Consider the following 27,753-nt stretch of genomic DNA (forward strand, 5'->3'; position numbering starts at 1 on the left):
GGAAACGGGTGGTGAGGCGTGGAGTGTTGTGGTGAAACAGAATGGAGCAGAGCACAGAGTTTATATAGTCCGAGAACAATAAGCGCCAGCGTCGGTGGGCACATGGCCCGACGAGTGGGTGTGACGCACTTGTCGCGCTGGACGTGTAATGTGGAGGCTATTACACCGTGGTGGACCAATCATAGTGTTTGTCATTGTCATCAGAAGCAGTGTCCTCAGGACTCGACTTTGTCCCTCAGGACTCGACTTGTTTGTCCATAGCGAAGGCTGGCCAACTGCACGTGTCGCAATGGTAAGTATCCGCAATCCATCGGCCGATCAGGTCACGTTTGCCAAGCACAAGAGTGTTTGCTGGTCGCGCCGAGCACAGGACATTGGCTATACTTCAAATAGAGCGGGGCTGAGTGCCCGACGAGCATGGCTGCTGTCACCTACACCTCAGCCCCCAACATATGTTCAATGCCATTTGCTCAATCACGTCAAAGTCGTTGGATCTCATAGATGCCAGTGGCTAGTGGCACGACTGGCGAGGAAAGATCGGCGTGAAAAGTCCCGAGCCACATTATTTATCCACCCGACAAAGGCAGATGCTGAGAATCTCAATATCTCTAAAGCTCGCATCACATGTTCGTGTGGCACCCTATATGTGCGAGGATAGCCTTGGACCTTCTGTGTCCAATGAAGACAACAGCTGAGTGCCACTGTCGTTTATGGCCCTCTTCATCGCCCGTGCAAAGGCAGCGAGACGTTGTTCAGAACCGCCACACCCACGTTGCGACACGCTCCACGACGCAAGCTGGTGTCTTTGCGTCCGTCAACTTGCACCCAGAATGCTGGCTAGCATGACGCCAGCTTCCCGTTTTGTAGCTTGGGGGACTACTCCAAACCGTGTCTCGTTGGCGGGAGGGCCGGAATTCGGTTTGGTGTTTCAGACGCACGGCTTGGCTGCGCCTTTGCTCTCGTCTGCAGCTGGCGGGTTGGCGTTGCTCCGCCCGCTGAGAGAGCCGGCAGAAATATCTTTTCCCCAGGTCCTATACGACTGGGCGTTTTCGAATGACCACGTCGACGAGACCCATGGCCGTGTGCCCGCTGTTTAACACCGGACTTTTGTCTATTGCTGCCCCCCACAGCCCCCCCGGTGGCCGGTGACGTTGCGTTCGGACCGCTCCGTCCCCTAATCGGATAACAACCGTCGCGCTATTGTTTCGCTGTTCGGCTATCTTTTGCATTAATGTTTTCCCAGCGTTCATCCGCACGCGCTGCGGTGTATGATGTGGGTCGTTGGCGGAGACACTCCCATGTGGCAATTCGGACGAGGATAACATCAAACCCAAAGAGACATGCCTACCCCCACCCCTGTATCTGCCCCCCCCCCCCCCATGCTTGGCAGTGGACAGACCATGGAGCTCCTCACGAACCCGCGCGGGGGAGAGTGCTGCTTTTGCCTCTGCGATGCCGAAGAGAGAGAGAGACGGGGCATTTGGACGGCCGCGCATCGAGGCGCTGCCCCCCGCTGGCTCTCCAAACGCCGTTCTTTCGCCGCCCCCCGCGCGCCTGTGACGCAACACCCCACGGTGCTCCCCCCCACCCGCACGCACGGCGGCCGGCACATGCCACCAGCCGTTAACCGGACCTTCCAGCAGCCAGCAGCCGGCCGGCTGGTCCAGCCAGGCCGCAAACCCAAGCCGTTAGGCGAGGACAGAGACGAGACACAGCTGGGTCCCAAGAGCCGAACGCACACCCACACCCACATCTTTCCTCCACGCGTGTCCCATTGCTCCCCAGTGTATAAAGAACGGCACATCCACAACCACCCCCTTTCCCCCCTCTTACCACCACATACCACTCCTACCCACAATGTTCGCTCGCCAGCTTGCTTCCCGCGCAGTCCCCGCCGTCCGCGGCCAGTCGCGCGTTGCCGCCATCCGCGCCTTCTCGGCCACCGCCAACGCCCGCATCGAGTACCCCACCGTCGAGAAGGGCCAGTCGCTCTGGAACTTTACCGACGAGGAGAACATGCTCCGCGACACTGGTGAGTAGACCGAGCTACAGTAAAGGCTCGCGTGCGCGCGCGCGCGCAAGTGGGCGTGTGTCGACCACGAGAGCAGCGAGCGCTGGCTGGACCGGCACTGCAGTACCCGCTGGCAGCGACGACGAGTGCGCCGCACCCTGCCTCACGGACAGGAAAAAGTCGCGCGCTCGGCAACGTTGGCCGGGTGACGCTGGCCTCTCTGGCGGCCTTGTTCCCCCTCGTGCTGTGATACAGGCGCTGTGAAGCAGGCTCTTGCTACCTGCGACGTTCAGTGGCCGCGATGTTCCATAGGCGTGTGCTCTTCCACCCCCCCCCCCCCCCCCCCCCCCCCTTTCCAGCCCACAAGCTTACCCGCCTCAGTCCGCAAGTTTGCCGTCGACAACATTGAGCCCATTGTCCGCCAGATGGACGAGGCCGAGATCATGGACCCCGCCCTCATCCAGGGCCTGTTCGACAACGGTCTCATGGGTATCGAGGTGCCCGAGGAGTACGGTGGTGCTGGCATGTCGTTCACCTCTGCCATCATTGCCATTGAGGAGATTGCCCGTGTCGACCCCTCGGTCGCTGTCCTTGTCGACGTGCACAACACCCTCGTCAACACCGTGTTCCGTCACCACGCCTCGGACGCCATCAAGGAGAAGTGGCTCACCGGCCTCGCTACCGAGAAGGTCGGCTCGTTCTGTCTTACCGAGCCCGCTGCCGGTTCGGACGCCTTTGGCCTCCAGACCACTGCCAAGCTCGACTCGTCGGGCGACTTCTACGTCCTCAACGGCACCAAGATGTGGATCTCCAACTCGGGTGAGGCCGACACCTTCCTCGTCTTTGCCAACGTCGACCCCTCCAAGGGCTACAAGGGTATCACCGCCTTTGTCATCTCCAAGGACATGGGTGTCGAGATCATGAAGAAGGAGGAGAAGCTCGGTATCCGCGCCTCGTCCACCTGTGTCCTCAACTTTGACGGCATCAAGATCCCCAAGGAGAACGTCGTCGGCGAGGTCGGCAAGGGCTACAAGATTGCCATTGAGATCCTCAACGAGGGCCGTATCGGTATCGCCGCCCAGATGATCGGTCTGGCCCAGGGCGCCTTTGAGAAGGCCGTCCCTTACACCTACCAGCGCAAGCAGTTTGGCAAGGCCGTTGGCGACTTCCAGGGCCTCAACTTCCAGTTTGCCGACATTGCCACCCAGATCGAGGCCGCAAAGCTCATGACCTACAACGCCGCCCGTCTCCAGGAGGAGAAGCGCCCCTTCACCAAGGAGGCCGCCATGGCCAAGTACTACGCCTCGGTCGTCGCCCAGCGCGCCGCCGGTGCCGCCATCGAGTGGTGCGGCGGTGTCGGCTTCACCCGCGACACTGGTATTGAGAAGTACTGGCGTGACTCGAAGATTGGCGCCATCTACGAGGGCACCTCGAACATCCAGCTCGAGACCATTGCCAAGTTTATCAAGAAGGAGTACGCCTAAGCGACTCGTTGTTGCGTTCTTTCTTAGACTTAGGACTTGGGCTCCACGGACAGAAACGTCACCCCCGGGGCAGCGCAGGCGACACGTGTCTGCGCGGCTACAGCAGTCATCCAAAAAAGTGCATGCGGCAGACAGAGGGCAGAAGGGGTTAGAAGGTTGTTCATAGTTGTTATGAAGTCATTGTTTCATACGTACAAAAACGCCCAGGCAGGCGAGTGTCATAAAACAGTGGTACGTCTGACGTGGTGAGGGCGCTGCGACCTGTTGCCGATCGTCACTGGACCTTCCCGGAGGGTGTATATTGGTGACACAGGTGCCAGCGACGGACACGTTGTCGTCGCTGCAACCCTCTTCGCGCGTCCGTAGATGCGCGTGTTATCGAGGTTCGCTCGCTGTACCCGCCCCCGCCCCCACTCCCGCATCGCCGCCACACGAACGCTTGTTCGGCCGACAATCCGGCCCATGGACAGACGCGTCGCGGGGGAACAAAGAGGGGGAACAAAGAGGACCGAAAGATGTCTGACCGCCTCTCTCGATTTGCCGAGGTGGTAAAGTGACTTGTGCCGAGCGGCCCCGCACTCGGCAACTTGGGCGATATCGGTCGTAACTGGCCACAAAGGAGACAATCGGAGAGGAGAGGGGAACGGTGCTTGGCGTGGGGGGGAACAGGAACAAAGGTGTGGCGGCGGACTCTGTGCCAGGCCTCGCTTGGCTTCTCGAGCCTGGGTGCAAACGCTGGAGTGCTTTATCGTCCGCACGTCTCTAGTTCTATCATTTTACCTGTTTACAAAGAAAAAACAAACGTCAATCATCCAAAACCTGTCTATCCAAAGAAAATCAATGTCCACATCCTTGTCTGCGTCTCGTCTCACCCCTATTCGTGGCGCGGGGTGGGCACCGTGTCGATGGCAAACTGCTCCTCGCCGACATGCTTGCGGTACTCGTCGGTGGTCATGAACGTGACCTGTCCGCGAATCTCCGCTGCGCGGTCGTCGTCGAGCTCGCCGCGGAGATCGTCCCTGATTTCCTGGAGGATATTGTCCATGATGAGGTCGTACAGCTGCTGCGGCTCGCGGGCGATGCCGTCCATGATGCCGAAACACTCTTGCGGCGCCTCGCTGACGCCCACGAGCGTGTGGGCCGAAGTCGAGCCGACGCGCAGGTGGCTGCACACGGTCCACAGCCAGCCGTTGGCGCGCACGTCGTTCTTCTCGATCCAGATGGGGTTCGAGTACGATGTCGTTCCCGGTTCAGGCGCGAAGATGAGCACGGTGGTGTCGACCCACTCGATGGTTCGGCTCGGCAGCGAGACCCAGCACACGGGCAGCGTCGGCCGCGAGCAGTCGTATGTGGCGCGCACGACCAGGTGGCGGACCTGCGAGTCGAGGTAGACCGTCTCGGCGTACGTCGTCTTGTCCCAGTCGGAAGGCTTGCGGCCCTCAAAGTCGACGCCAAAGTTTGTAAACACGACCATCTTGCGCGGCTGGACGATACACTTGCTGCTCCCGTTCGGGTAGAAGCGCGCGACCTCTACATTCTTCATTGTGTCGCGCGCGCGCACCATGCGCCAGTCTGAGCCGTGCCACGGGTGGATATCCACCACGCGCGTGTGCAAAAACGCCGTCTCCCACCGGGACCGCAGCGCCGTGCAGTCGTCGCCGCACGTGTCCTCGCGGTTGTCCGTGACGTGGTTGTAGTCGCACACCCAGCCGGGCAGGCGGCCGCCGTCGTGCGAGATCGGCATGACCCGGTACTGCTTCATGCGCGCCTTGGCCGGGCCGCGGGGCAAGAAACCAGCCATCTTGGCCCATTTGGCGCCCTTGGGCGGCGACAGGCCAGGCGCGAGGATGAGGTGGTGCGCGAGCAGGTTGTCGCACCGCTCACGCAGCGTCTTGTTGGCGGCGCGCAGGGCCAGGAGACCGCCATGCCCGGCCGAGTTGACAATGAGCTCAAAGATGTGAGGGTACGAGCTGTGGTCGAGCACAACTGGGTCGGCCGAGGCGGCGACGACGGCCTTCTTTGACACCTTGCCCTTGGGGGCTGCCTTGGTAGACTTTGCTGTTGTCGCGGCCTTGGTCGCTGCTTTGGCCGCCTTGGGTGCCGCTTTGGCAGGCGCTTTACCCTTGGCAGCCGTCTTCGGAGCAGCCTTGGAAGCAGGTGTCGCCTTGCCAACGGCCGCAGCTTTGCCCTTGGCCGCCGTTGGGCTCGCCGATTTCTTGGCTGCCGGGGCTGCCTTGCTTGCTTTCGCTGCTTTCGCCTTGGGAGCGGCCTTGACAGGTGCCGATGCGGGGTCGACTACGGGCACGACCTTTGGCGTCCTCGTCCGTGTCGTGGGTGCCATCGCTGTAGAGAGAGCAGTGGGACTGGGTGTGTTGAAAGCTGGGTCGCGGTGGAGACGCGACGGTTTTATCAATGTGTTGCATGCGGTTTGTTTTTCCGTCCCAGCCCGTTTGCTGGATTTCCTTGGCACCGTACACGTAACCTGCCGTGCACTGGGCCGTTCGGTGGCGTCTGCTGCGTCGGACGATGGCGCAGCACCCGGCCAGCGGGGGGGACGACCCAGAGAGTGCAGTGCAGTACAAGACCGGCCCACGACAGGATACGAATGCCAAGGCCGGCGTTGCAACGTCAGGTCGCAGACATGGTCAGGTATATATCGAGGCCCCGCAAAAAAGTGGACCTGTCGTCGTCGATCCACAGTGTTCCCGGGAGAGTGGCGCCGTGGCTCTCAGCCACTGCAAGGGGCCCATGCAAGATGCTTTTGCACACTTGGGCACCGCAGTAATGGGGGGCAGGAGGCAGCTTTGCAGCTTGCAAGCTTGGGAACTTGTGACGAGCAACGGGTATGAGGTTTGGGCCCCCGTTAAACACAGGATCCAAGCTTCCAAGGGGTAAAAGTCGGAGAACAACGAGGAGAGCTAAAGAAGCCACCACAGTCCACAGTCACCTCCAACGACGTGCCGCGTGCCCGCGTGCCCACGACGTGCTGGCGTGCTTATAAGGCTGGGTGCCCAGCATCACCATGGTATCTTGTCCTTTCCGCCACCATGGAGCTCGACGCTATCCCTCGCTTGTCGTCCAACTCGTTCTTTGGGCCATGGGACCGCGGGCTGCACGCGTACCTCGCCTCGCGCAACCTCGAAGCTTGGATTACGCAGACGGCGCCACCGGAGCCCTACCGTCTGCCTCAAGACCTCGGGCCAGCGTCCAGAGAGGGTGGTCATGGTGGCGACTCGACGGGGTTTGCAGGCAAGAGTGTACCGGCGGGCTACGAGATTGACACCGACAACTCGTCGGCGACGCTCAGCGACGACCAGCGACGGGAGTGGATAGCATGGGCACGCAGCGAGCTCCTCACGCGACAAGCCATTCTCAAGACACTGGACAGCGCCCTCGTTCTCGAGTTTGAGGCCTGCTGGTCCTCGCAAGAGCTGTACGCCGCCCTCCACCGCCGGTTCACCAACAACCGCGCACACCGGTCACTCGTCTGGCGTATCATGCGCATGCGCCTTGCCGATGGCGCACGCACCCCGGACGGTCTGCGCGCGCACCTCGCCGCGTTCCGCGACCTCGTCGGCGAGTTTGGCGCCATCGGTCGTCCTCGCGACGAGGAGCAGGTGTGTGCGCACTTTGTCGCGTCGCTGCCCGACGACCTTGGGTGGCCGATCGTGGCGGCCGTCCAGGCGCTGCCGCCACACCGACAGGGGTGGGCTGCGCTGTCTGCCTTTTACCTCGCGGCCGCGGCCGAGATGGACGCCATGCGCCGACCAGGTGCGTTCAAGCACAAGGCAATGGGCACGACGGGAGATGCAAGGCGAGGCAGCCGCGCACGCCGGTCGGTGGGGACGACGCAGCCGTGGCCGCCGCTCGAGCTGCAGCTGTCGATATCCCAAGCCCAAGCGCAGGGACAGGTCCGGGGCGGCGGCCCGTGGTTGAGCAAGCGGAGCACGAGCACGGCCAGCGCCGCCAGTGCCGCCAGCGCAGCGAGCGCAGCGAGCACGTCCAGCACGGCCTCGACGACCACGGGGCCCGTGTCGGCCACCCACACCACCCTCCCGACGCCCGTGGGCACCCCAGTTTCCACCCAAACGCGTGCTGCGGCCGGAGACACCCCCAAAACGCGCCCAACGACACCGGGAACGGCTGATCACAACAGCCCAACACCGACACGCGCCAAGCCAGCCAAAGCCCTCCAGACGCCTCCAACGACGCCGCCGAGCTCAACGTAGTGTACTGCGGTGTCGTGACACCCGGGAGTGAGTCTTGTGCTGGACTAGAAGTTGAGCAACTGAACTGACTTCTGAGCAGAGGCAGGACTGAGATCCTGCACACTACTCTGTGGAACTCGAAGGAGACTGCCAGCTGCCGGCTTTAGTGTCTCACGGGATACACTAGAATCACAGTCGGACACTCCTACTCTGCTTGCCCCCACCCCTCACCCTTTTGGTGCGACTGAGACGTCCGTCTCGAGGACACTTTTGCAATACAGAATCTGTGACATTGACATGCTACTCGGTTTGAAACACTAGCGGTACATACGGACTCGAGGAACGGTGGGCCAGCAGGGCACCAGACAGGCATGGAGGGCAGGGCATGGGACGTTGGGACAGCAAGCGTGCAGTGCACGCTCTGGCGTTTGATTTTGGGCATGGTGCAGGCTAGGAAGGTTCTTTTCGGAGGGGCGCGGACGGGTGGCGGCGGTGACAATGGTGATGGTGCTGGTGATTGCCATCAAGCCGGTATCGTCGATGCTGAAAGCGCTCGTGGGTCGGGGTGACCGTTCAGGCGCGCCGTTGGAGCCGTGTTCTTCCGGTGCTGAGTGTTGTTCATACGCGGGGGGTTGAAGTTTCCCCTTGGCGGCCCTCGTGGCTGCGCAGGCTGCTGTTTCTTGTAGTGTGGTCGGAATTTGAGAGGTCTCGACGGAAGAGGTATGTACGAGGGACTGGGGGTGGTTGGCTCGGGGTCGGTGCTTGCCCGGTGAGTGTCGGAGACGTTGTCGACTGGAGGAGGAGTAATGGCGGGTGGGTTACGCGGAAGGTAGGCTTCGGCACGGGGGTTGAGGGTTCTCTGCGCGGGAGTGATGGCTGCCAAGGTGGGATGGGTGGCATGCTCGGTCTTCACTTTCGTCTCCCAATGGGGCTTGGGCTTTGGCGACTCCCAGGCGAGGTATGGGTTGCTCTACCTGTGATTAAAATATCCGTCGTCCTCATTGTCGCCAAGGAAGGCGGGAGGGAAGGCGCCGGAGAAGGCGGGTGGCGATGAGCCAGAGTGGTCCATCGAGCAAGGCGTGCCCGGCGTGAGCGGGGTGAGTGGCGTAATAGGTGTCATTGGCGTAAAAGGCATGAGAGAGAAGGGTGACTCGGAAGCGACAGAGGACGGTCGGTGATAGCGATGTGTGATGTCGCTAAAGAAAGGAGCAGGGCGGCCAGGAAGGAAAGGTCGTGCGGTGGCCAGAAGCTGGTGATGGGTCGTCGGGGGACGCTTGAGGACTGCCATGGTGGCCGGTGAGGCAGACCAGCTCACAGCATGGGCTGGAAGAGGGATAACAGTGTGCGCGACGGCCTGGTCGGTCATTGACTTTCCCAGGCTGATTGCATCTTGGCGGAGAGGCGAGTTGGCCACAAAGTTGGAGCCAGAGAGACCAGCTGCGGCGACAATGGCTTCCGAGAGGGGATCGTCGATACTGCCACAGTGAGCGAGGTATTCCTGGTGCTTCATTGTTGCTCCTTGTCGAGGGCTCCTCGCGCGTGTCTTGACGACGACCTGGTCGACCTGGCCGCAACTTGTTGAAAGAAGAGAGAAAGGGAGGAATGATGGAAGGAAGGAAGGACCAACAAGTGGTTTCACTTAGAGATATGAGGGAAGGAATGGACAACGAAAGGTGACTCATCTTCTCGCTCCGCGGATGGCGCCGCACGCACTTCAGCCAACAAGAGCTATAGCCGGCCCATCGAGCTGTGGCCACCACGGCACACAATCTACGACCGCGATGAATGGCGCTGCCTGCCCTGTGCTGTGTTCCAGCACACTGCCCATCACTGCCGCTGCTTTCTATGCATGACTGCTTGCGCTTGGCCAAACGTGTGATGCGTGATGTGTTTTTTTATGTTTTTTGCCCGCATCCATCAGATCTCAGAGAGCGCGTCACAGCGAGGATTGAATTGATGGCTCAGGCACCCGCACACAAGAAAGACAAAACAAAATCAGGCGCGTCGGGCACCAGGTCCGCAGGAAACATTCAAACAACTGCCAGCCGGACCACACCGGGAACCGTATTGCAATGCTAGTCCGTCTCAGATTCATGCCAGAAAATGGTAGATCTGGCGGAATTACAGAGGCGCAGAAGCTTTAAGCTGGGTATCCAGCCAACCTCTCTCGGGCCTCTGTTGGGGTTTTTGCGGCGCTACGGAATGAATGGGCGGGGGAGACGAAAACACGTCCTCGAGGCCTGTTGTCAGCAGCCAAAGAGTCGCCCTGCTCTGCCGCGTTGTGGGTCACCTGGGGTGACGGTGCGGGTTGTGAGATGCAGGAACGACCAGATCATTCTTCTCGGGTTTTCTCCATCTCTCATACAGCTAACACTCCAACCACCCCACTCAATCACCTCCTCCCGGTCCTCATTCGATACCACTCCGTCGGCACCCTCACTGTTCTTGACACCACCGTCCCTCCCCTCCCCGTTGTCTCCCTTTATCCCTTCCTTCTCCCGCTCTTCGACCCCCTCACACGCTTTGTCGTCCACTCCCGAATCATCGTTGCTCTCTGCCTGGCCACTTTCAACACCCGTGCAGGCATCAGCCGCTGTGCCGGCTCGGGCTGGGTGCCCTGCGGAGCCTCTTAAGACATCCCTGCAACGTTGGCCTTACCTCTATCCACCGTATCCAGCCTGCCCTAATCTCACTTGCACTTACGCTCGTCTCTCACCTGGTGCCAGCAGTTCCTGGCTGCCAGGACGCGTCAAAGACAGGCATCTCGACCAACTCTTGGGTGTGCTCCATTTCGGGCAAGACTCTGGTGATGGAGGTGAGCTGCACAGGAGAGAGTGCCTCTGCTCACACTTAGGTCGCCGTCAAACATTACACCCCTGCTCCAAGAGCTGGAAAGAACGCGCACTCGGAGAATGGCGCCGATCGCAGACGCCGAGCATTGGGCTGGTATCGTCGCCGCCAAGTCCCTCCCGTTCGGCGAACTGTGTCCTTGGCCCCACGCGTGGTCTACAGCATACGTCCCTTCCTGCTAGACTCCAACCGTCTCATCACTGGACCTCTTTTGACAGCTTCGACGTCTGATGGTCCGGGGTTCTCCAACCCGTTCGTCAACATTGCCAGGGAGCTCGACCTGGTCCGCTTCACTCTCTATCCCCAGTATCAGCGATACACTTCCATCGTTGTGGTCCTTGCAACACCATACCTCACCATTCGATTTACTGTTCCCCGCGCCGACGCCTACCCAACTCTCTCGATGGCTGCCTTTGCATGGGAATCGTTCAGCCAGCCGCGTCTCTTGAAAATTCCCAGCCAGCCTTTCTTGACCGTGTTGGACCAGCTTATGCGTACCGCCGTCATGGCATCGAGGGTCCGTAACACTCCAAGTCGGGTCCGGTCTGTCCAACCTGTTCCCGTTCCTTTCTTCGTCCAGCCGCCCAGGCGCTCTCCCCACTTTCATGATATGGGTTCTGCGCTCCTCTCCACTTTGCCCTTCTTCTATGGACCACTCTCTACCTTTGACTTTGAGGCAATTACTTTCATCGCATTAGCCGCCGCCATGGAACCCAAGCCAAAGCCCCTGCGAGCAATTGCGAGCACCGCTAGCACCAACAGTTCCACTCCAGCCCCTACCAAGCGTCCAAATGGCCTTCCTGCCGTCGCTACTTCTCCGGCCAAGAACATAACGACCGATTCCGGGCCCGCCACACGCCGTCCCGCCCTGGCTCCTCTGAGCACCAATGTCCGAGGCGTCAATGTGGCACAACCACGCTCTGCCTCCATGAAGCACCGTCGTAGTGGAGGCATCACCTCCATGAACGCGGTGACAGACGACAAGACTTTCCAGAATCTCAAGGGGGGCAAGATTGCAGTCGCCAGAGACATCCTGAATATCGGGGCACCCAACTTTGACGACGACTTGACGAACATTCCCAAGATCAAGGAGAACGCCGCTCCGCGCACTCGACGCGTCGCCTTTGCGCAGGATTTGCCTGCCAATAACGTGGTGCTCCAGTCATCCGTCGCTCCCCGCGTACCTGCCACCCTCCCAAAACCTTCACCTATCACCAAGAAGGTGAAGCGTAGCAAATCGACCGCTGTTCTCGGTATAGGTGGCCTCGGCCGCAGCCGAGACTCACTGTTCCTCTCAGCCACATTTGGCAAGGCTTCCTTGACAACTTAACACCCAGCGACAACCCAGCGATACCTCAGAGACTCCCCAGAGACACCCCACCCCTCACGACACCTCCACCTCTTCCAATCAACATATTTCTACTCGAACCCATGCCATACGCCTGCATCTATACCAGTGTCTTTACCTGCACAAAACAGGTCTGTTTTTTACGTCTAATTTTTCGGATTTCCTTGTCCACAATGTACCTTCTTCCCTTGTCACCCCAACTTCTTCCTCGTCGAAATGATACACACAATGCATATAAAAACTGTTGGTTCTCTCTAATCCACATGCCCTACTTCCACTCCAACGCCTTGAGCGCCGGCACCCCGACGGGCGAGACATAGTCGCCCGCCACGCGCCGCAGCTCACGCACCGTCTCGCGCACAAAGACGCGGTACGACTCGCGGTGGATCACCCTGCGCGCGTCAATGGCCGACTCGTACCCGACCATGGCGCCGACGAGGAGGTTGACGCAGCGGTAGATGAGCGTCTTCATATCGGCCGGGGTGAAGCGCGACCCGAGGAGCGGGTCAATGTTGCCGAATATCGCGGCGAGGATCTCGGGCCGCTTATCCATGAACCCGGCGCGGTCAAACTCGGCGCCGTCGGGCGGTAAGAGCTCGCGCACACCGGCAAAGAGGGCGTGGTCTAGCGCAAAGGGAAGGCCAAACACCGCAAAGGCGTACTTGTGCTCGATCGTCAGGCGGTCCGTCACGAGCGTCTGGAACAGGAGCGCGATAAACTCTTCTTCGTGGGTGCGGAACGCGCCCGGATCGAGGAGCGCCACGTTGAGCATAAAGTGCAGGCCGACCTGGACGCGGCCGGCGTCGTTGCCCAGGCGCGACCATGACTGCTGTCCAAAGGGACCGACGTATGTGGACCATTCCTGCAGGTGGTGCTCCACAACGACAATGGCCGCGCAGTCGGACCAGCACTTGGTGAGCTTGTTGATCAACACTTGGCGGTCGGTCCGCTCGTCGCCATCGGTCACAGAGTCGAGGACGGGCGGGAGCATGTCGCTGAGGAGACGGTAGATCTTGGGGCAGATGACGTTGAGGATGATCTGTGCAAACTTTGCGTCTGCGACCTCCATGGGGTCGACGGGACGTGCCTCCGTGTCGCCACCGAGCGCGGCCAGGTCGACGGCATCAAAGTCGAATCCAAGCGAGGGGTAGTCGTCGAGACTTTCGAGGGCGGTGTTACGCGCCTGACGTGCACGTGTTGGTAGAGCGGCGGAGCGTGCGTCGAGGAATGCCTGGATGGTCGACACAATCTCGAGACCAGACTTGACGTCCTTGGCGAGGTCGAGGTCAAACACACGTGCCGTCCAGCACTCGTGCAGAAGTGCCGGGTCTGGATACACTGGCTGTGGCCTTGGCGCGTAGCCTGTGTGTAAGATGATTTGACGGAACGCGGTAACGACGAGCACCATGGTGCGCTCAATCTCGACACGGGTGGGGAAGTGGGTCGGGTTGGTGGGTCTGCCAACTGACTCAAGCTCGGTCTGGAGTGTGGCGAGTATGTCAGCCAGACGACCGACAACAGCATCCAGTGGGTGCGAGTGGTGACGGCACGCGACGGCGAGGTACATCAGTCCGCGGATGACGACCTGGCGCGACTCAAAGCCGGCCTTGTCAAACGCGAGCCACTTGAGCGAGTTGGCGAGCAGCCAGGGAAGAAGGGCGGGCGAAAAGTAGCATGCGACCACCATGGTCGAGTAGCGATTCACGAGGGCGCCGAGCTGCCGCGGTGTCGGAGGGGATGCGCGCGTAAAGGTCACTGCCGAGAGGGGGAAGATGCTCATAATGAGGCGCTGGACGTCCCGCTCCGCCTGGTGAGCTGCGGACAGCTCCTCGGCTGACCCGATAAGGTCCGACGCTGCCACAGCGGCCAGGCGGAGGTACAGTTCAAACGCACTCGCACGTTTGGTCTCCTCGGACGCTGTCAACGAAAGGTCAAACTGTGAGATGAAGGCTGGAAAGTCGGCCGGCGGCTCGGTTGGCAGGTTGCGGTGCTGGCGGTCCTTGAAGATCATACCCAGGTCGCGTGTGGCGACCGAGAAGCTGCCTCGGTCAAAGCTCCACGTCCATGTCGAGGACAGGCGCAAGCAGCGCGCGACGACGGTCTTGATGTACCGGTCTCGTCCTTGCAGTTGGTCCGAATGTGCGGCCTCCTCGGCCTCTTGAGAGTGTGTGACCTTGATAAGTGAAACGGCACGGCGCACAAGTCCCCAGCGTGGGTGAGGAGTGTACTCTGCCACAACAACACCGTCGGGGCCAAACTGCGATAGCGCGCACAGACCAAACAGGAGGAACCAAACACGTTCGGCGGCGAGCGGCCCCACCTCGTTGGGGAACCGCTGCGAGAGCGCGTCCACAATGACCTGCGCAAATGTGTCGTCGGCCGCACCGGCACTGGCACTCGCGTACTGTTTGTCGTGAGCGGCGAGGATGTACCCGAGCGCCACCCACAGGGCGACTGACTCGTCTGTGATCTCGGGCGTGTCTGCCTGGACGCGCAGGATACGCTTCAGAGGCCGGAGTGTACGGTCAAAGCCGTAGACGAGAAGCAGGCGGACCAAGGCAGTAGCCGAACGAGGCACGTCCATGGGACTGGCAAAGACAGCCATCTCCAGAAGGGTGTAGCGCACCAACATGAGCTGCTCAATGGTGGCACGGTCTTCCTTGCTGCCAGTCAGAGCAATGCCATCGAGCTTGGCACCGAATTCGACGAGGTGGGTGAACGCAGAGTGCGACTCGGGCGACGAGGCGAAGAGGTCCCGGAGGAACGCGAGCGGCGCAAAGACCTTGCCAGCGAGCTCCGGCTGGCGGCTGGGGTTGTCGATGAACGAGCGGAGCGAGGCAGACGCGCCATCGAGCACGATCGGGAGGACGGCGAGCGTTTCCTCCAGACCCATGTCGGGATGGAGATCGACGCCGTGCGCGTGTACCGGCTTGGGTTCGACGGGGCCTCCGGCCAGAACATCGAGCATGGTCGCGAGACGGCCCGAACCAACCACGGTCGTGGCAGCGCAGTACACGCCCGAGGGCAGCGGCGTAATGTCAAAATCGACCGGGAAGCGGTCGAAATTCGCCCACGAGCGGGCTTTGCCGATCCCTTCATCAAGCGCACGGCGTGGGTCACGAGCAGGACTGCTGTTCCTCGGCGAGCTCCGTGCCGGCGACGCAGACGACCGAGCGGCTTGTGCGCGTGCCCTTGGGTCGTTCTTGGACGACACACGCGCAAACGTCCGCTTGGCATGTGGTGGCTGCACCTCCTTGATAACGGTGATCTCGTCATTGTCGCTCTCAAAGGCAAAGTCGTCGGTGGCGAAGATGACCGAGTCGTCGAGACGGATCGCGGGACGGTGGGTCTTGGTACGGCCCCGGGGAGCGTCGTGTCGTACGCGGTCGCTGCGGTTCTTGCTCTTGCTGGTACGCTTGGAGCTCCTGCTCTCCGGCTTGTCCACGACGGGAAAGTCGAGACGCGCCTGGACCATACCCCTTGGCGACAATGGTGGCGCGCGTACGCGTTTCTTGAGGCCAAGGGCGGGTCGAGGTGTGCGCCGTTTGTGACTCCGTTGGCCATCACCCCGGTCGTTTCCATTGTCTCGGCCACGCTCGCGGTCACTGCGGTGACGTCCATCGGCATCTCGACCTCGCACGAGGGCCTCAAAGTCACCGCGTTGCAAGTTGGCAAGTCCGTCGTGGCGGTTATCCTCGCGTGCCTCAAAGCCCTCCGAGTCACTCGAAATGACAATGGCGCCGTCAGACGCGTCCGTGTCACCTTCCTCGGCCTCAAGCGCCAGGGGTCCGTTGTCGTTGTCACTGTTGTCCGAGGCGAACAGGTCGACCATGTCCTCGAGACCGTGGCCGGACCCTCGGCGCACTACGGCGTGTCCCGGTCGCACAGGAGATGGGGTATCCCTGTCCCGACCAGAGCGTTGACGTTGCGCCGCGGCCTTGCGGGCCTGTCTGTCCTTTTCGGCAGCAGCCAGCCGCTTGAGCATGACACCGGGAAGCATGCGGCGTGCAATCTTCTCGCGCCTGTCCGCTGGCGCGGGCGCAGACGAGTCGTGCGACTCGGAATCGGCGTCGGCGTCCGAGTCGTCCCCACTCGAGCTGGAGGGAAGGCGCCGCCGTTGTGTGGACACTGGTCCACGAGAGTCGCGTCGGCGCGGTGGAAGCGGCGTACCGTAGTCGTCTGGCCCGCCGTCGTCACCACCAAAGTCGTCAAAGATACCACCACCGAAATCATCATAGGCTGGCGCCTCGTATTCAGGCAAGGGTGGTGTCTGGTCACGGGCACTGGGCGACCGACGGCGCCGAGGAGCAAGCACCGGGCTCAGCGGAGTAGTCGACGGAGACGGTAAACGGGCGTGTGTCGGCCTGCGAGTCTCCACCTCGGGTGGTGCATCGGAGAGCTCAGAGTCGCCGGACATGTCGAGCAGTGGGCGACGGTTCTTGCCACCGTAGGTCTTGGTGCGAGGCGTCTTGCCGCCATTCGATGTCGGCGTTCGAATGGTTCGTCCGGCAGTCTGCTGGTCAGCTTCTGGGTCTTGGACTGTGACTTGGAGCTCACCTTGTTCCTTTCAAGTTGCCTCGTGCGAGCCTCGTCCCTCTTGGCTTCACGTTCTCGCTTGCTCTCCGCCTCCAATTCTCTTCTCGCCTGCCGCTCCTGGTCTCGCTTCTCCTTTTCCACTCGCTCCCTCTCTTTCCTCTGTCTCCTCTCTTCCTTGTCCTTCTCCCTCTTCTCCCTTACGGCCTGCGCCTGCTCGCCCGCCATGAGCGCCTCAAACTGGCGGCGGACCTTGTCCTCGGCGCGCAGCTGCCGTCTCATCTCCTTGGCCTTCTTGAGCCGTTCCCGGGCAATGACCTGTAGTCGCTTGGCGGCCTCGTCATCCTCCTCGACAGCCACCTCGCCAAAGCGCACAAAGTACTCGTCAAAGTCGGCGTCGACGAGTTCCTTGGGCGGACGATGCCGTGGCTCTCGGGGTGCCTCTTGAGTGGCACCAATGACGATCGCTTCAGGTGGGGTCGCGTCTTCGTCGGCCGCACTCGAGACGTCGCCGCTCTCGCTCGTGTCCGTGTCCTTGTTGGCGGTCACTTCAGCCGCTGGCGCAACGGCACGGCGGCCCTTGGTCAGACCACCTTGGCGTAGTGCGGACTGGTACTGCTGTCGCTCCCTTGTGTAGGGCTGCAGCTGGAGAGCCGTGCGGGTGCGGAACGAACGCGCAGAGCGGAACTGAAGTAGAGCAGGGTCAGCCGCTGCCGGTGGTGGCATCATGAGGTGGCGCCGGAACGAGGATGGGGGCGGAGAGGAAGGAGGGTCGGTGAGAGGGGAGCTGGAGCGAGACTGGGGCCGGTTGTGGACCCCATTGTCAGTCAAGGGCGGCACGTTGGGTGACTGAGGTGATCGTGGCGGGGTAGGAGCCAGAGGGCGAGTCCGAGATGACGGAGGAGACGGTGGGTGTGGGAGGGAAGGGTGAGAACGTGGGGGTGGCAGCGGCACTGGGGGTGGGCTAGGCGACTCTGCGCCGATGAGGTCAAGTGGGTCGGGAGGGGATGAGGGAATGCGAGGAGGTTGAGCTCGTGGAGAAGGTGAGGGTGAATGCCGGGGAATGGCGGCAGAATGTAGTCTTGATGGCGGACCAGGCGACACTCGCAGAGGGTCTGGTGACTCGCGATCGACATCTAGGTCTGGCTCCCGGTCTGGCTCCTGGTCTGGCTCCTGGACTGGCTCCCGAGTCGTATGTCGTAGAGGTGGAAGCGACTCGTCAAAGTAGTCATCATCGAGATCCATGCCAAGGTCTGGCTCGAAACCGGCAAAGACGTCAGCGTCGCCGCCACCACCACCGTCTGGTGGGTCTGGCGGCTTGTGTGCCGGCGATGACAAGCGAGCAGCGATCGGCGACTGGCGTTCCGGTGACAAGGACGGAGATGGTGGGGGGAGGGACGAGCTGTTCCGCGCCTTACTGTTGGCGACAGACAGGAGGGGAGAGGTGTGCTGCGGCGGTGACCGAACCGACAAAGGTATCACGGCTGGCTGGGACGCCAATGACACCACGACGTCCAGTGGGGCAGGGGAGGGCGAGCGCGAGAGCACACACCCACCCCGAATCACTTCTTTGCCCTTCCTTGACGGCACATAGTCGTCGACCTCAATGCCGTCGTCGAGGGACGACGACGAGGCATAGTCGTCGAAGAAGGCCTCGAATGCAGGCGGCGCGGGAACAGGCGGCAACGAGGCGTGCGGAGAAGCTGAGCGCCGAGAGATGGGGGAGTTGGCGGGACTGAGACTGGGTCTTGGACTGGGCTGCGACGGTCCTGCTTCAGACTAGAGTGGGATCAGCACCATCCCCGGGGGTGGGGGGACAGGAAGGAAGGCAAAGGGCACGTACCTCGTCGTCCTCCAGTTGCAGCTGCTCGGCGCGCTCGATGGCGCGCACAGCTCGCCACGCGTCGTATTCCTCGTCGTCGCTGGGCGGGACGCAGTCATCGCGACTGCCTTCAAGCTCTGCGAGCTCTGGGCCTCGTACAGATCTTCGGTGTCGAGTGCGGTACGGGCTTGGTGCGCGACCTGTCGGGAGTGGGGTGGACGTCGCGTCTGAGCGTGTGGACCGAACGGATTGGGCCCGGGTGTTACGGTGCGTTGCTGGCGTTCGCTGGGTGTCGGGGACGCGTCTTGTGCTGCGCACAGGTGTATTGGTGGGGGGTGAGTCCTCCCCGTTGCGCTTTACGCGCTTACGGGGGGGCATGGTGGGTTGGATACGGATAGTATCGTCAAGGACAAGACACGACGCGGTCAAAATCAATGTTCCTCGATGATGCTCTCGAAGTCGCTGGTCGACGCGTCGGAATGTTTGGTTCCGCCACCGTCGCCCAACACGCGGCGATCCACTCATGGCCACTCATCTGCTCGTCATTCCAAGATTTCATTCGGTCCAGCCATGCATATCACACAGATCATACACAGCTCGACTACTATACAACGATACACCCTTCACGCAACACAGTTATTGATAGATAGGGAGGAGACTGTTGGACACATCACACCCAGGGCCGATTGTCCATAACACGGAGAGAGGAGAAAGGGAAAGGAATCAGAGAGGTTTTGATTTGGTTGGGGGTTCGAGTACACTTTTGGCTCTTTTCAAGCAGCCTGTCTCATACGTCGTAGCTCTCAGTCCTGCGGTTAAGCATGCCAAGGTTGAGACCTGCCTTGCGGCGAATGCTGGAGGCTGGTCAGCCTTCAATTGACAATTGCGGAGAGAAAGAGACAAGAGCGTGTGGCTTACCTTGAGGCAAAGTTTTTCTGCTTGAGCTCGTTGGCTGAACCTGGAGGTCCAAATGGCTGGCGAGTAACAATGGAGACGGGAGCGCGCGAGGTATACGAGTCGGTAGAGCGCACGTTGTTGTCGTTTGTGCGGCCCTGCGAGAAGGACTGGGAGCGAGGTGCTGCAGCCAAGCGGTGGCCCCACTCAAAATAGGATGCCGGGTCCTTGTAGAGAATGTGGCCCGAGTCAGACTCGACCTGGCGGCCGCCGTTGGACTCGGCCGACCACTTGCGCTCGGAGCCAACATGGTGGGTATAGCCCGACTCGGAGGTGGGCGAGGTCGCGGGGATATCGGGGAACGACAGCACTGACGAGGCGTCGTCGTCGACCTGCCTGCGGCGAGAGAGAAGAGCTGCCAGAGGGGTAGTGCTGGGCGCTGCGGCACCACTACCGCGAACGGCCTGCTCCTGCCGGGCGCGGGCAAAACGCCCAATACCAGCGGACACGGGCGGCCCAGTCGAGGGCGCCGGCGGGGAAGGTGCTCGCGAGTCAGCACGCGAGTTGGAGCTGTTGGTGCGAGCAGGCGCTGGTGGCGTGGTCCATTGTGGCCAGTCGGGCGTCTTGGTCGTTGATGTCCATCCCACGCCAGCCGCAGAGTTGATGGGAGGCGAGATCGGAGGGAAGTAGCCCGAGGGCGCGCTCTCAAACATTGCCCGCAAGTGAGCATCGTCGGGGCTCAGAGGGCGGGCGCGAGCCTCACGTTCACGCTCGCGGCGAAGAGTACCGGCCTCGAGCTGAGCGGCGAGGGCACCACGGTGGCCCTGCGCAGTGTGTTGCTGCTGCTGCATTTGAAGGGCGAGCATTTGCTGCTGGAGGGCACGCTGGTTGACGGCGGCCTGCTGGGCACTCTGTTGGGCGTATGCACGCTCGAGGTGACCCGCAGGTGTGGTCGCAGCAAGCTGTGCGCGCTGCAGTTCCCACAATGCCATTGCCTCACGACGTTGCTGCGGGTCGTTCGAGGTGACGATCAAGTTGTACAAGGCGGCGTCACGCTGAGCCTGCAAGAGCTCCTGCTGGTCGAGTTGCTGCTGCTGCTGCTGAGCATGCTTGAGGGCCTGGAGCTGCATCATCTGCTGAGCCTCCACTCGACGCTGAACCTCTGCCGAGTTGTTGCTGCTGCTTTTGTTGTTGTGGTTGTGGTGGTGGTGGTGATTGTGGTGGTGGTGATGGTTGTGGTTGTGGTTGTGGTGTGCGTCGCGACTGTAGCCGCTGCCGCTGCCGCTGTTATAACCCAGGCCGAGCGAGGCCATCTTTGCTGCGATAAAGTCCGAGTCGTCACCGTCCTCCTCCTCGGAGAACGTGGGGCCGAGAGTGTGGTCCAGCCCTGCGTAGCGGACACCGCTGCGCGAAGGCTGTGTGGACGACAGGTGGAGCGGTGGAGGGGGAGGAGGGGCAAGCGGTGTTGCCAGAGGCGTGGCCATGGGCGTCGCAAGCGACGAAGCAAGCCTGGGAGGGACGTCCAGCGTCGGTGGGTACGAGGCTTGAGAAGCCAGCGGACCCGAAATGTGATTGCGGAAGCGTGGGGCTGTGTTGTTGAGTGCACTCATGGTATGGTATAGATGTGGTGGGGGGCGAGGACAATGAGGGCGACGATACAGGGCCACTGTGTGCCGTGGTGGGGGACGTTGGGGGTGGGGGACAAGGTGTCTTGGGGATGGAGATATGGTCCGTCAGATAGAAGCTTTGCAGTCGATCCGAAACGTCTAGTTTGGGTGCGCGACACGGTAAATAGGTGGTGACGCGCGTTGTTGGTCTAGCAACTGGCGAGAGAGCGAAAGACGTAAAATTATACTTGAACAGGGGGCGTGGTGGAGGGGGATGTCGCGTTTTTTGAGTCGTAGTGGGTATCGAGAACAGAAAGCGACGTGGGGGATGTGGTGGTGGTGGACACGAGGACGAAAGAAGAAGAATGAAAAGAGGGGGTGGGGGGGTGGGGGGCTTTGCGTTGATGAAAGACGGAAAGTGTGGCGTAGAGAGAGAACGACGAGAGCGCAAAAGCCAGAGACAGGGGCCAAACTGAAGGACGCGGAGATAGGGTACGGCGACGAACGACGGCGAGCAGAGGACGAACGGTGGTGAGGGGAGGGGAGGGGGAGATGAGGGGACGAGGATGTGGACGAGTGAGGGAGTGCCAGTATGTGTGCCGGGGGGGAGGGAGCAGAGAGCAAAGCAAACGACGAGACACTGGAGAGGAAACGCGAGCCGCCGGTGACGAGAGGCGGACGAGAGGGACCAAGACGAGGGGGAAACGAGACACACAGGCACAAGTTTCACCCATATATATTTCGCGTGCACGCGCGTGTATCCCCCCTTCACCCAGGACTCTGGCGCGGGCCGGGCCTCACTCCTGTTCTTACGTACAGACAGAAGAGCGTTCATCATCGTCTTCTTACGTCGTGTCTTCCAGCTCCCCCTCGTGTGCATTTATGCATCCCAAAGCATCCAAACCGCGCGTAACAGCTCCAAAAAACTGGGCAACGATGGCTTGGGGGCGCCTCAGTCGGGGGATACATGCCCCCTCTCCCTCCCATCAGATCCCCCCCTCTGGCCTCTGGGCGCGCTGTTCAGGTTGCTTTGGGCCTCTTGGACCGACGCAAGCTCTACGGCCATGAAAGCCTCGACCATTGCACAAACGCGCGAGCGAATAAGGCCTCCCCTGTGGCCTGTGGGGGCTGTGGCCCGTCGGTTTGAACAAGAAACGTAAGCAGGAACCCGAAAAGCCGGGGTCGTGGGGTGTGTGATCTCTCCTCCATTCCTCCCCCTGCATTGGAACACCACTTGGCCACTTGCTGCGTTTTCTAATTGTCCCGCCCTGTCCCGCAAAGCCGTAAACGCTTTACCAGAGTCCTTAACGGGCCCCTCGAGTGAAATGCATATGCAGATGTCAACGGCAATCGAGCTTATGCAACAAGTTTGAGCATAATCGCGTGCGTGGCTCGTGGCTGAGCCGCCTGAGGGCAGTTTGCTTCAACCTGTGCGCAGCAGCAGTGGCGGAGAGGCTGAGGCGGACGGGCCGCTTTTCCGTTGCGTCATTCCCAACCGACCGACTGTGGTACGGTGGCCACGAGCGGACTGAATCAACAACCGCAACAACAAGCCTTCTCAGCCTGTCTCTCTGTCTCTCTCTCTGTCTCTCTCTACACTGCCCACTGTCGTGTCCGTGCTTCACACCGTCATCCCTCCTAAATGCACCCCCGCTGGAACCCAGACAACCCCACCCCGTCCGCATCCTCACTCCCCAGCACCCCGTCCACAGTACACCAGCCGCGCACTCCCACGCCATCCACACGCCGCACCGGCGCCCATCTCACATCAACCGTCTTTGCGGCCTCACCGCCGCCTCGCGTCGGCATGGCGCTGGCCAGCCGGACAGGCAGGACATCGTCCATTCCTCCTCGCATGGCAGATGGCGCGTATGAGACCAAGCAGACGGCCTTTGAGTGGCCCGTTCGCGACGTCCGCGACCTCAAAGCACGGCTCGAGGCTGGGGACGACGACGACAACGACGACGACGCACAGCACGAGGCCCTCACGACCGAGGGAGCCTACTTTGACGATCTCGCTTACAAGCTCCACATCGGTGCGCTCTGACCCCCTTAAAGGGAGAGGGAGAGGCAGATGGAATCCTCCGTACCATGCTGATACGTTTCTTTTCCTGCCCAGAACGCACGCCCGGTCCGCTCGTTCGACCAGACCCCGAGGTCGAGCCTGTTGCCACCCAGGAACCGTCGATCGTGCTGGCCATCATCGCCCTGTGGGCCAAGTATTCAGACCTGCCACTCGACGAGACGTTTGACCGCAGCGTGTTCGTCGGCATCAAGGCCTACGAGCGCGAGGGCGAACACGTCCTGGGCGAGCCCAAGTGGCTGTGGTCTGCGTCTGAAGTCGTTGCCTTCTCCAAGCGCCAAGAGTTCTGGGACGTGACCCTGCCGCCCTTGTCGACGCTTCTCGATCTCCCAGAGGTTTCGGCCCGTGACGCCTTTTCCATCCGTGTCGTCGTGAAGCATGCCTCCCAGCCTGGTCTCCCACCCATGGTTCACGCCGACCAGCAGTACATCTCGCGCCGCGTCACCCGCCAGGCAGCGGCATTCCTCGACTCGATTCGCACCGGCGACGTTCAGTTTGTGTGCCTCGAGCATGCAGGGACTGGCACGCCTGACGAAGACGGCCCACGGAAGATGGTCCGCCGGAGGGTGGTGTACGCACATTCCGAGCTGCTCGTACACTCTGACTATTTCAAGGCAACTCTCTCTGGCGGTTTTGCAGAGGGGTCGCAGGCACCTGTGACGACGCTCTTGGTCGAGGACGCGGCATTCAACACGGTGTACTGGGTCCTGCGGTGGCTCTACACGGACGAGATCCTGTTCAGCAACGTTGACAGCGTGCGGACCGTCATGGCGCAGGTCCGTGTCGACACGGCGATCGCACGCCGCGTCCTACAGCTCGAGAGCTGGGAGTATGCGTCGTTGATCCCCGAGGAAGAGGTCGACGATGCCGACATTCGCACCGTGAGAAGCACCTCGAGCGTCGGCACTGCGGCCTCTGGCCGCCTCTCTCCCGGAGCTCGCAGTGCTGCCAGCGTTGCATCTACCTCGTCTCCGCGCCGTGGGCCCGCGCCTCCCATCCCGTCCTCGTCCTCATCTAGCACCAGCACACCCCGTCCGCCCCGCCCCAAATCGTCGTCGCCTACGAGCGCCACCCAGCCTCGCCTCTCACGTCCACCGGCAGCGGTCCCGCGTATCGCCACGACCCCGGCGTCGGGCTCCACCGCGGCGGCGGCGGGGCGCAAGATGGGTCCCCAGACGTCTCCCGTGGCTGCCGGCGGTTCTGGAGCGTCGGCACCCACCTCTCCGCCGTGTGCACGCAACTTTATCCCTCGCAGGAGCCACGCGCCGCCCCCCGATCCCCACAAGCACCCTACCAAGCCTCCGGCCCCGCCATCCCCGCTGGCCGTCTTCTTCCTCGCGCACAGGTATGGTCTCGAGGACCTGCAGGTGCTCGCGCGCGACGCCCTCCTGCGCAACCTCACCCCGGACACGTGCATCGCGGCGTTGCTCGCCACATACGCGTTTGGCGACCTGCACGCCGCCGTCATGGACTATGTTGTGAGTGGAATGTGGAAGAGAAGAGAGTGGCCTGAAAGCTCACATATCAGAGCGACCACTGGGCCGAGGTGTGTGCGTCGCCCGAGCTCGACAGGTGTTACCAGGAAGTCTCGGCGGGAGTGTGGGGCGAGCTGCACGGTGGGCAGGTCCTGCTGGGCCTCACGCGCCGTCTGACCGGCATGTCCATCTGAGGGGAGCGCGAGCGGGGCTTGGCTCGGGGGGGGCTGCGTGTATCAACAAATGTGAATCTGAGATTCCGTGTTCTTTTACTGCGCCGTCTTTTTATTTTTGGTGTTTGATTTTCTGCACGTAAACGTTGTACAGACACTGCCAATGCAGCTGTTATAGCCGTGCATTGCCACAACAAGCTAGCCGACCTCGCATTCATTCTACTACGCGGCCATCATCGCCTGCCTGTGCTTGCGCGCGTCCTGTTTCTCTATGCGCCGCATCCTTGCACGCCTATACCGCGCCACATCCATCTCCGTCGGCACGGTGGCACCGTCCACACCGCCGCCCTCGCCGAGCCATTCGCAGAGGTATGCGCGCAACACATGCTCGTCGCGCACCAGCGCCGAATGGCCGTCAATCCTGACGTTGTGGCGCGGGCCCTCGGTCTCGCCCACGTACGTGAGCGCCACGAGCATGGAGGCGCGGTCGGGCTTGACGTCCAGCGCGCGCATCCACGCAATGACCTCGCCCATGTCGTCTTCGGCAAAGTAGGTCGCAACCAGCTCGATGTACGACCGGAAGCTCTTGTAGCCTGGGATGAGGAACGCGTATTTGCCGCCGAGGGGCATGGGCCGCAGTGGCGCGCCGGCGAGCGAGGGCGGTGCGATGAGCGCCTTGAAGTCGGCAAACGCGCTGCTGCGGGTAAGCGGCGAAGGGACGTCCTTGAGCCCCGGGTAGTTTGCGAACAAGATGTCGTTGCGGAACAGCTGCCGGACCTCTTCCCAAGGAGCGGCAGCGTGCTCGCGCCACCAGTCATAATTGAGCGGGTCCTTGGCGCACGACCCGGCGTAGTTGACCCAATACTCTGCTGGCTTGTCGAGCGGCGAGTCTGGGTGCCGCTGCCTCTCCCTTCCAGGTAGATGGAAGGCCGAGGCCAGTATCTTGAGTCGCCTGCGAAGCATGTCACCGCCACCAAAGTCCCCCGTCCCCTTTGTGGTGCAAAACCGTGCCGAGTCGATCAACAGGGCAAGACTCAAATCGTTGGGCAGCACGCCCCACCGGGGCCGAGCCGCCGACCATACACGCAACGCAACGCTCACACGGCCCGTCCAAGCACACATGTGTAGGAGTTTGTTGACCACTCGCGCGTCGAGGGGGACCGAGTTGCGCACCTTGATGCCCTTCACCAGGGGAGGCATGTGAGTTGCAACGCCGCCCCTGGCAGCGTAGTACTCGACCAGCTTGAGCGTCTCCTGGAGCGCAAAGTCCCGGGTTGGACCACGTGAGCGGCGGAGAAACTGGAGTTGAGCTGCCACGGCCAGAGCTGTTGAATCCAGCATGCGGTGCCGCTCAGAAGGCAATGCCGTGCCGTGCCGTGCTTTCATATCGTACCAGACATGCCGGGCTCGGTCCAGCTCGCCGCGTTTCATTAAGCCGAACATGAGCGGGGTGAGGGTTGCGGCGCAGAGTGCGACGTCGGGCATGGCGTCTGCTGCAGCGATAAGGTCGCCGGCAGCGAGGTTCCTGTCGCGTGCAGCGCGGGTTAGGAGGATGCTCCATATGCGAGTTACCACTGCACGCATTGCCTGTGGAGACGTGTCCATGACGTTAAGCCACGCGTCGATTTCATCGGCTTCGTCCTCTGTGATGGACGGAAGCGAGGCGGCGTCCTGGAATTCAGGATCATCGTCGTCGGTGGTCGTTATCGATGCTCTTAATCTCTTGGTAGCGCGATATTTGTCAAGCCGTTCGATGAGAGGCATGAGCACCTTGATGGCTTCGGTAAGGTGCATGCTGCGCTGCGCCCCCATCATAATATGCACAGGGTGCAGGCCGGTGAGCTCGGGATACTCCTCAGCAAGATTCTTGGATGCGCGGGCGGTGTATGCGATGCCGTCCTCATGCATACCAGCTTGATACGCAACCGAAGCGGCGTGTCGCCAGTGGCGCTCTTGCAGGACCACCCCAGATCCAGGCGACGCGATATACGCCATGAGCGGCCCAAGAGTCATCGGTGTGAGGTACCTCTTGAAGACCACATCCACCAAGGATGTGGGTAAAGGCGGCACGGGCGTGTCCGAGCCGCCCTCGGCAGCGGTGCGTATCCGCTCGAGCTCACCGAGGAGATGCTCAACCACCTGGCCTACATGAGGGAGCACCGCCTCCTCTTTCCCCAGATGTGACAGCAGAATGCGGTGGTTCTCCACCATGGTTGTGGCATCGCTGTACTCCTCAAACCCGTGGAGTATCTCGGTGAGGATAGGAGGAAGGAGAATAAAACTGTTCAATCGCACAGCCGCTTTGATGAAGTGGTACTGGATCCACAGTCGCGTCGCGTCGTTGTCGATGGATTCAACGAAGGAATAGAGTGTGATTAGGGTTGATGGAGTCCCCGCAAGCCCAAAGCACTTTGCAAGCCGGGGAGGCGAGACGTTGTGGTCCTCATCCCGCCATTTCATCTGATCGAGGTCGAGCGCGGCCTGTGGGGACGGTGCTTGTTGCGAGGGCATATGGTACCAGTTGCCTGTTGGCCAAAGGGGTTGAGGGGTGGCTCTACGGTGCCGTGTGGAGCCTTCTGGTGGGTGATGGTCAAGTGGGCCGACCGAATTGGAACTTGGTATCGCAAGCTGGGCCCCGGCAGTGGGTTTTGCTGTGTCGGCTACCACCTTGCGTGGTCTTCCTCTCCGCTTTGGGGCGGGCGGCTGAGGGACTGGAGGATTGACAGCGTGGGCATCGGTTGTAGTCGCACTCGAGCTCAAAACGTCCACCTTCCGTGGCCTTCCTCTACGCTTCGGTGTGGACGGCCCAGCAACTGGAGTGCTGACGGCATCGACATGGGCCTCAGCCGCACTCGAGCTCGAAGCGGCGCGAGACATCCTCGCGAACGAGGTCGGCAGAGGTCTAGGACGTGCGCAAGTGCCGCACACCAGTGGCCTGAAGTCAGTTTGTTGTATGTACTCTCGGAAACTCACCTTGCCAGTGCCAAGACCGTCATCTGGTGCACATGCGTGAGCATTGCTCTGCACGGTGTGTTGTTGAATATCTGTAAGAGGAGAGTCTCGCAACATACATGACGACAGGGACGCCCCGGACACTTGATTTTGCCACGCGGAAAAGAATCACGTGACCGGATTCAATGTTGATACCGAGACGGACGCGTCGCGCGTTTGTGGCCTGGGATGATTGTTGTGACCTGGTGAACACTCTTTGCATCGACTCTCGCCTCCAAGCACCAAATCTTTCACCTGCGGGGCAGTCATTCCC

At 61.3% G+C, this 27,753-nt stretch overlaps 8 protein-coding genes across 8 annotated transcripts; 4 read left to right on the forward strand and 4 right to left on the reverse strand.

The window, feature by feature from the left end:
- Positions 1-1,857: 1,857 nt before the first annotated feature.
- EHS24_001063 (uncharacterized protein) lies at positions 1,858-3,495 on the forward strand (the record flags this gene model as incomplete). The annotated part of the gene is made up of 2 exons (XM_028616869.1): positions 1,858-2,032; positions 2,393-3,495. 2 exons carry the CDS (start codon positions 1,858-1,860, stop codon positions 3,493-3,495), a joined length of 1,278 nt encoding a protein of 425 aa, XP_028480726.1.
- An 874-nt stretch (positions 3,496-4,369) lies between these two features.
- EHS24_001064 (uncharacterized protein) lies at positions 4,370-5,836 on the reverse strand (the record flags this gene model as incomplete). Its single annotated transcript, XM_028616870.1, has 1 exon — positions 4,370-5,836. One exon carries the CDS (start codon positions 5,834-5,836, stop codon positions 4,370-4,372), a length of 1,467 nt encoding a protein of 488 aa, XP_028480727.1.
- Positions 5,837-6,542: 706 nt separating this feature from the next.
- On the forward strand, positions 6,543-8,157 carry EHS24_001065 (uncharacterized protein; the record flags this gene model as incomplete). The annotated part of the gene is made up of 4 exons (XM_028616871.1): positions 6,543-7,559; positions 7,652-7,751; positions 7,804-7,954; positions 8,025-8,157. The coding sequence occupies 4 exons, from the start codon at positions 6,543-6,545 to the stop codon at positions 8,155-8,157; spliced, it is 1,401 nt and encodes a 466-aa protein (XP_028480728.1).
- Positions 8,158-9,775: 1,618 nt separating this feature from the next.
- EHS24_001066 (uncharacterized protein) lies at positions 9,776-11,883 on the forward strand (the record flags this gene model as incomplete). Its single annotated transcript, XM_028616872.1, has 4 exons — positions 9,776-9,809; positions 9,861-10,231; positions 10,287-10,518; positions 10,736-11,883. The coding sequence occupies 4 exons, from the start codon at positions 9,776-9,778 to the stop codon at positions 11,881-11,883; spliced, it is 1,785 nt and encodes a 594-aa protein (XP_028480729.1).
- Positions 11,884-12,169: 286 nt separating this feature from the next.
- Positions 12,170-18,634, reverse strand: EHS24_001067 (uncharacterized protein; the record flags this gene model as incomplete). The annotated part of the gene is made up of 3 exons (XM_028616873.1): positions 12,170-16,414; positions 16,459-18,213; positions 18,278-18,634. The coding sequence occupies 3 exons, from the start codon at positions 18,632-18,634 to the stop codon at positions 12,170-12,172; spliced, it is 6,357 nt and encodes a 2,118-aa protein (XP_028480730.1).
- A 409-nt stretch (positions 18,635-19,043) lies between these two features.
- On the reverse strand, positions 19,044-20,760 carry EHS24_001068 (uncharacterized protein; the record flags this gene model as incomplete). The annotated part of the gene is made up of 2 exons (XM_028616874.1): positions 19,044-19,110; positions 19,175-20,760. 2 exons carry the CDS (start codon positions 20,758-20,760, stop codon positions 19,044-19,046), a joined length of 1,653 nt encoding a protein of 550 aa, XP_028480731.1.
- A 1,804-nt stretch (positions 20,761-22,564) lies between these two features.
- On the forward strand, positions 22,565-24,509 carry EHS24_001069 (uncharacterized protein; the record flags this gene model as incomplete). The annotated part of the gene is made up of 3 exons (XM_028616875.1): positions 22,565-22,793; positions 22,877-24,318; positions 24,369-24,509. 3 exons carry the CDS (start codon positions 22,565-22,567, stop codon positions 24,507-24,509), a joined length of 1,812 nt encoding a protein of 603 aa, XP_028480732.1.
- Positions 24,510-24,710: 201 nt separating this feature from the next.
- Positions 24,711-27,365, reverse strand: EHS24_001070 (uncharacterized protein; the record flags this gene model as incomplete). Its single annotated transcript, XM_028616876.1, has 1 exon — positions 24,711-27,365. The coding sequence occupies one exon, from the start codon at positions 27,363-27,365 to the stop codon at positions 24,711-24,713; it is 2,655 nt and encodes an 884-aa protein (XP_028480733.1).
- Between the last annotated feature and the right edge of the window lie 388 nt (positions 27,366-27,753).

The sequence above is a fragment of the Apiotrichum porosum genome (assembly GCF_003942205.1).
Source record: "Apiotrichum porosum strain DSM 27194 chromosome Unknown scaffold_1, whole genome shotgun sequence".
In the NCBI taxonomy this organism is placed as follows: Eukaryota; Fungi; Basidiomycota; class Tremellomycetes; order Trichosporonales; family Trichosporonaceae; genus Apiotrichum; species Apiotrichum porosum.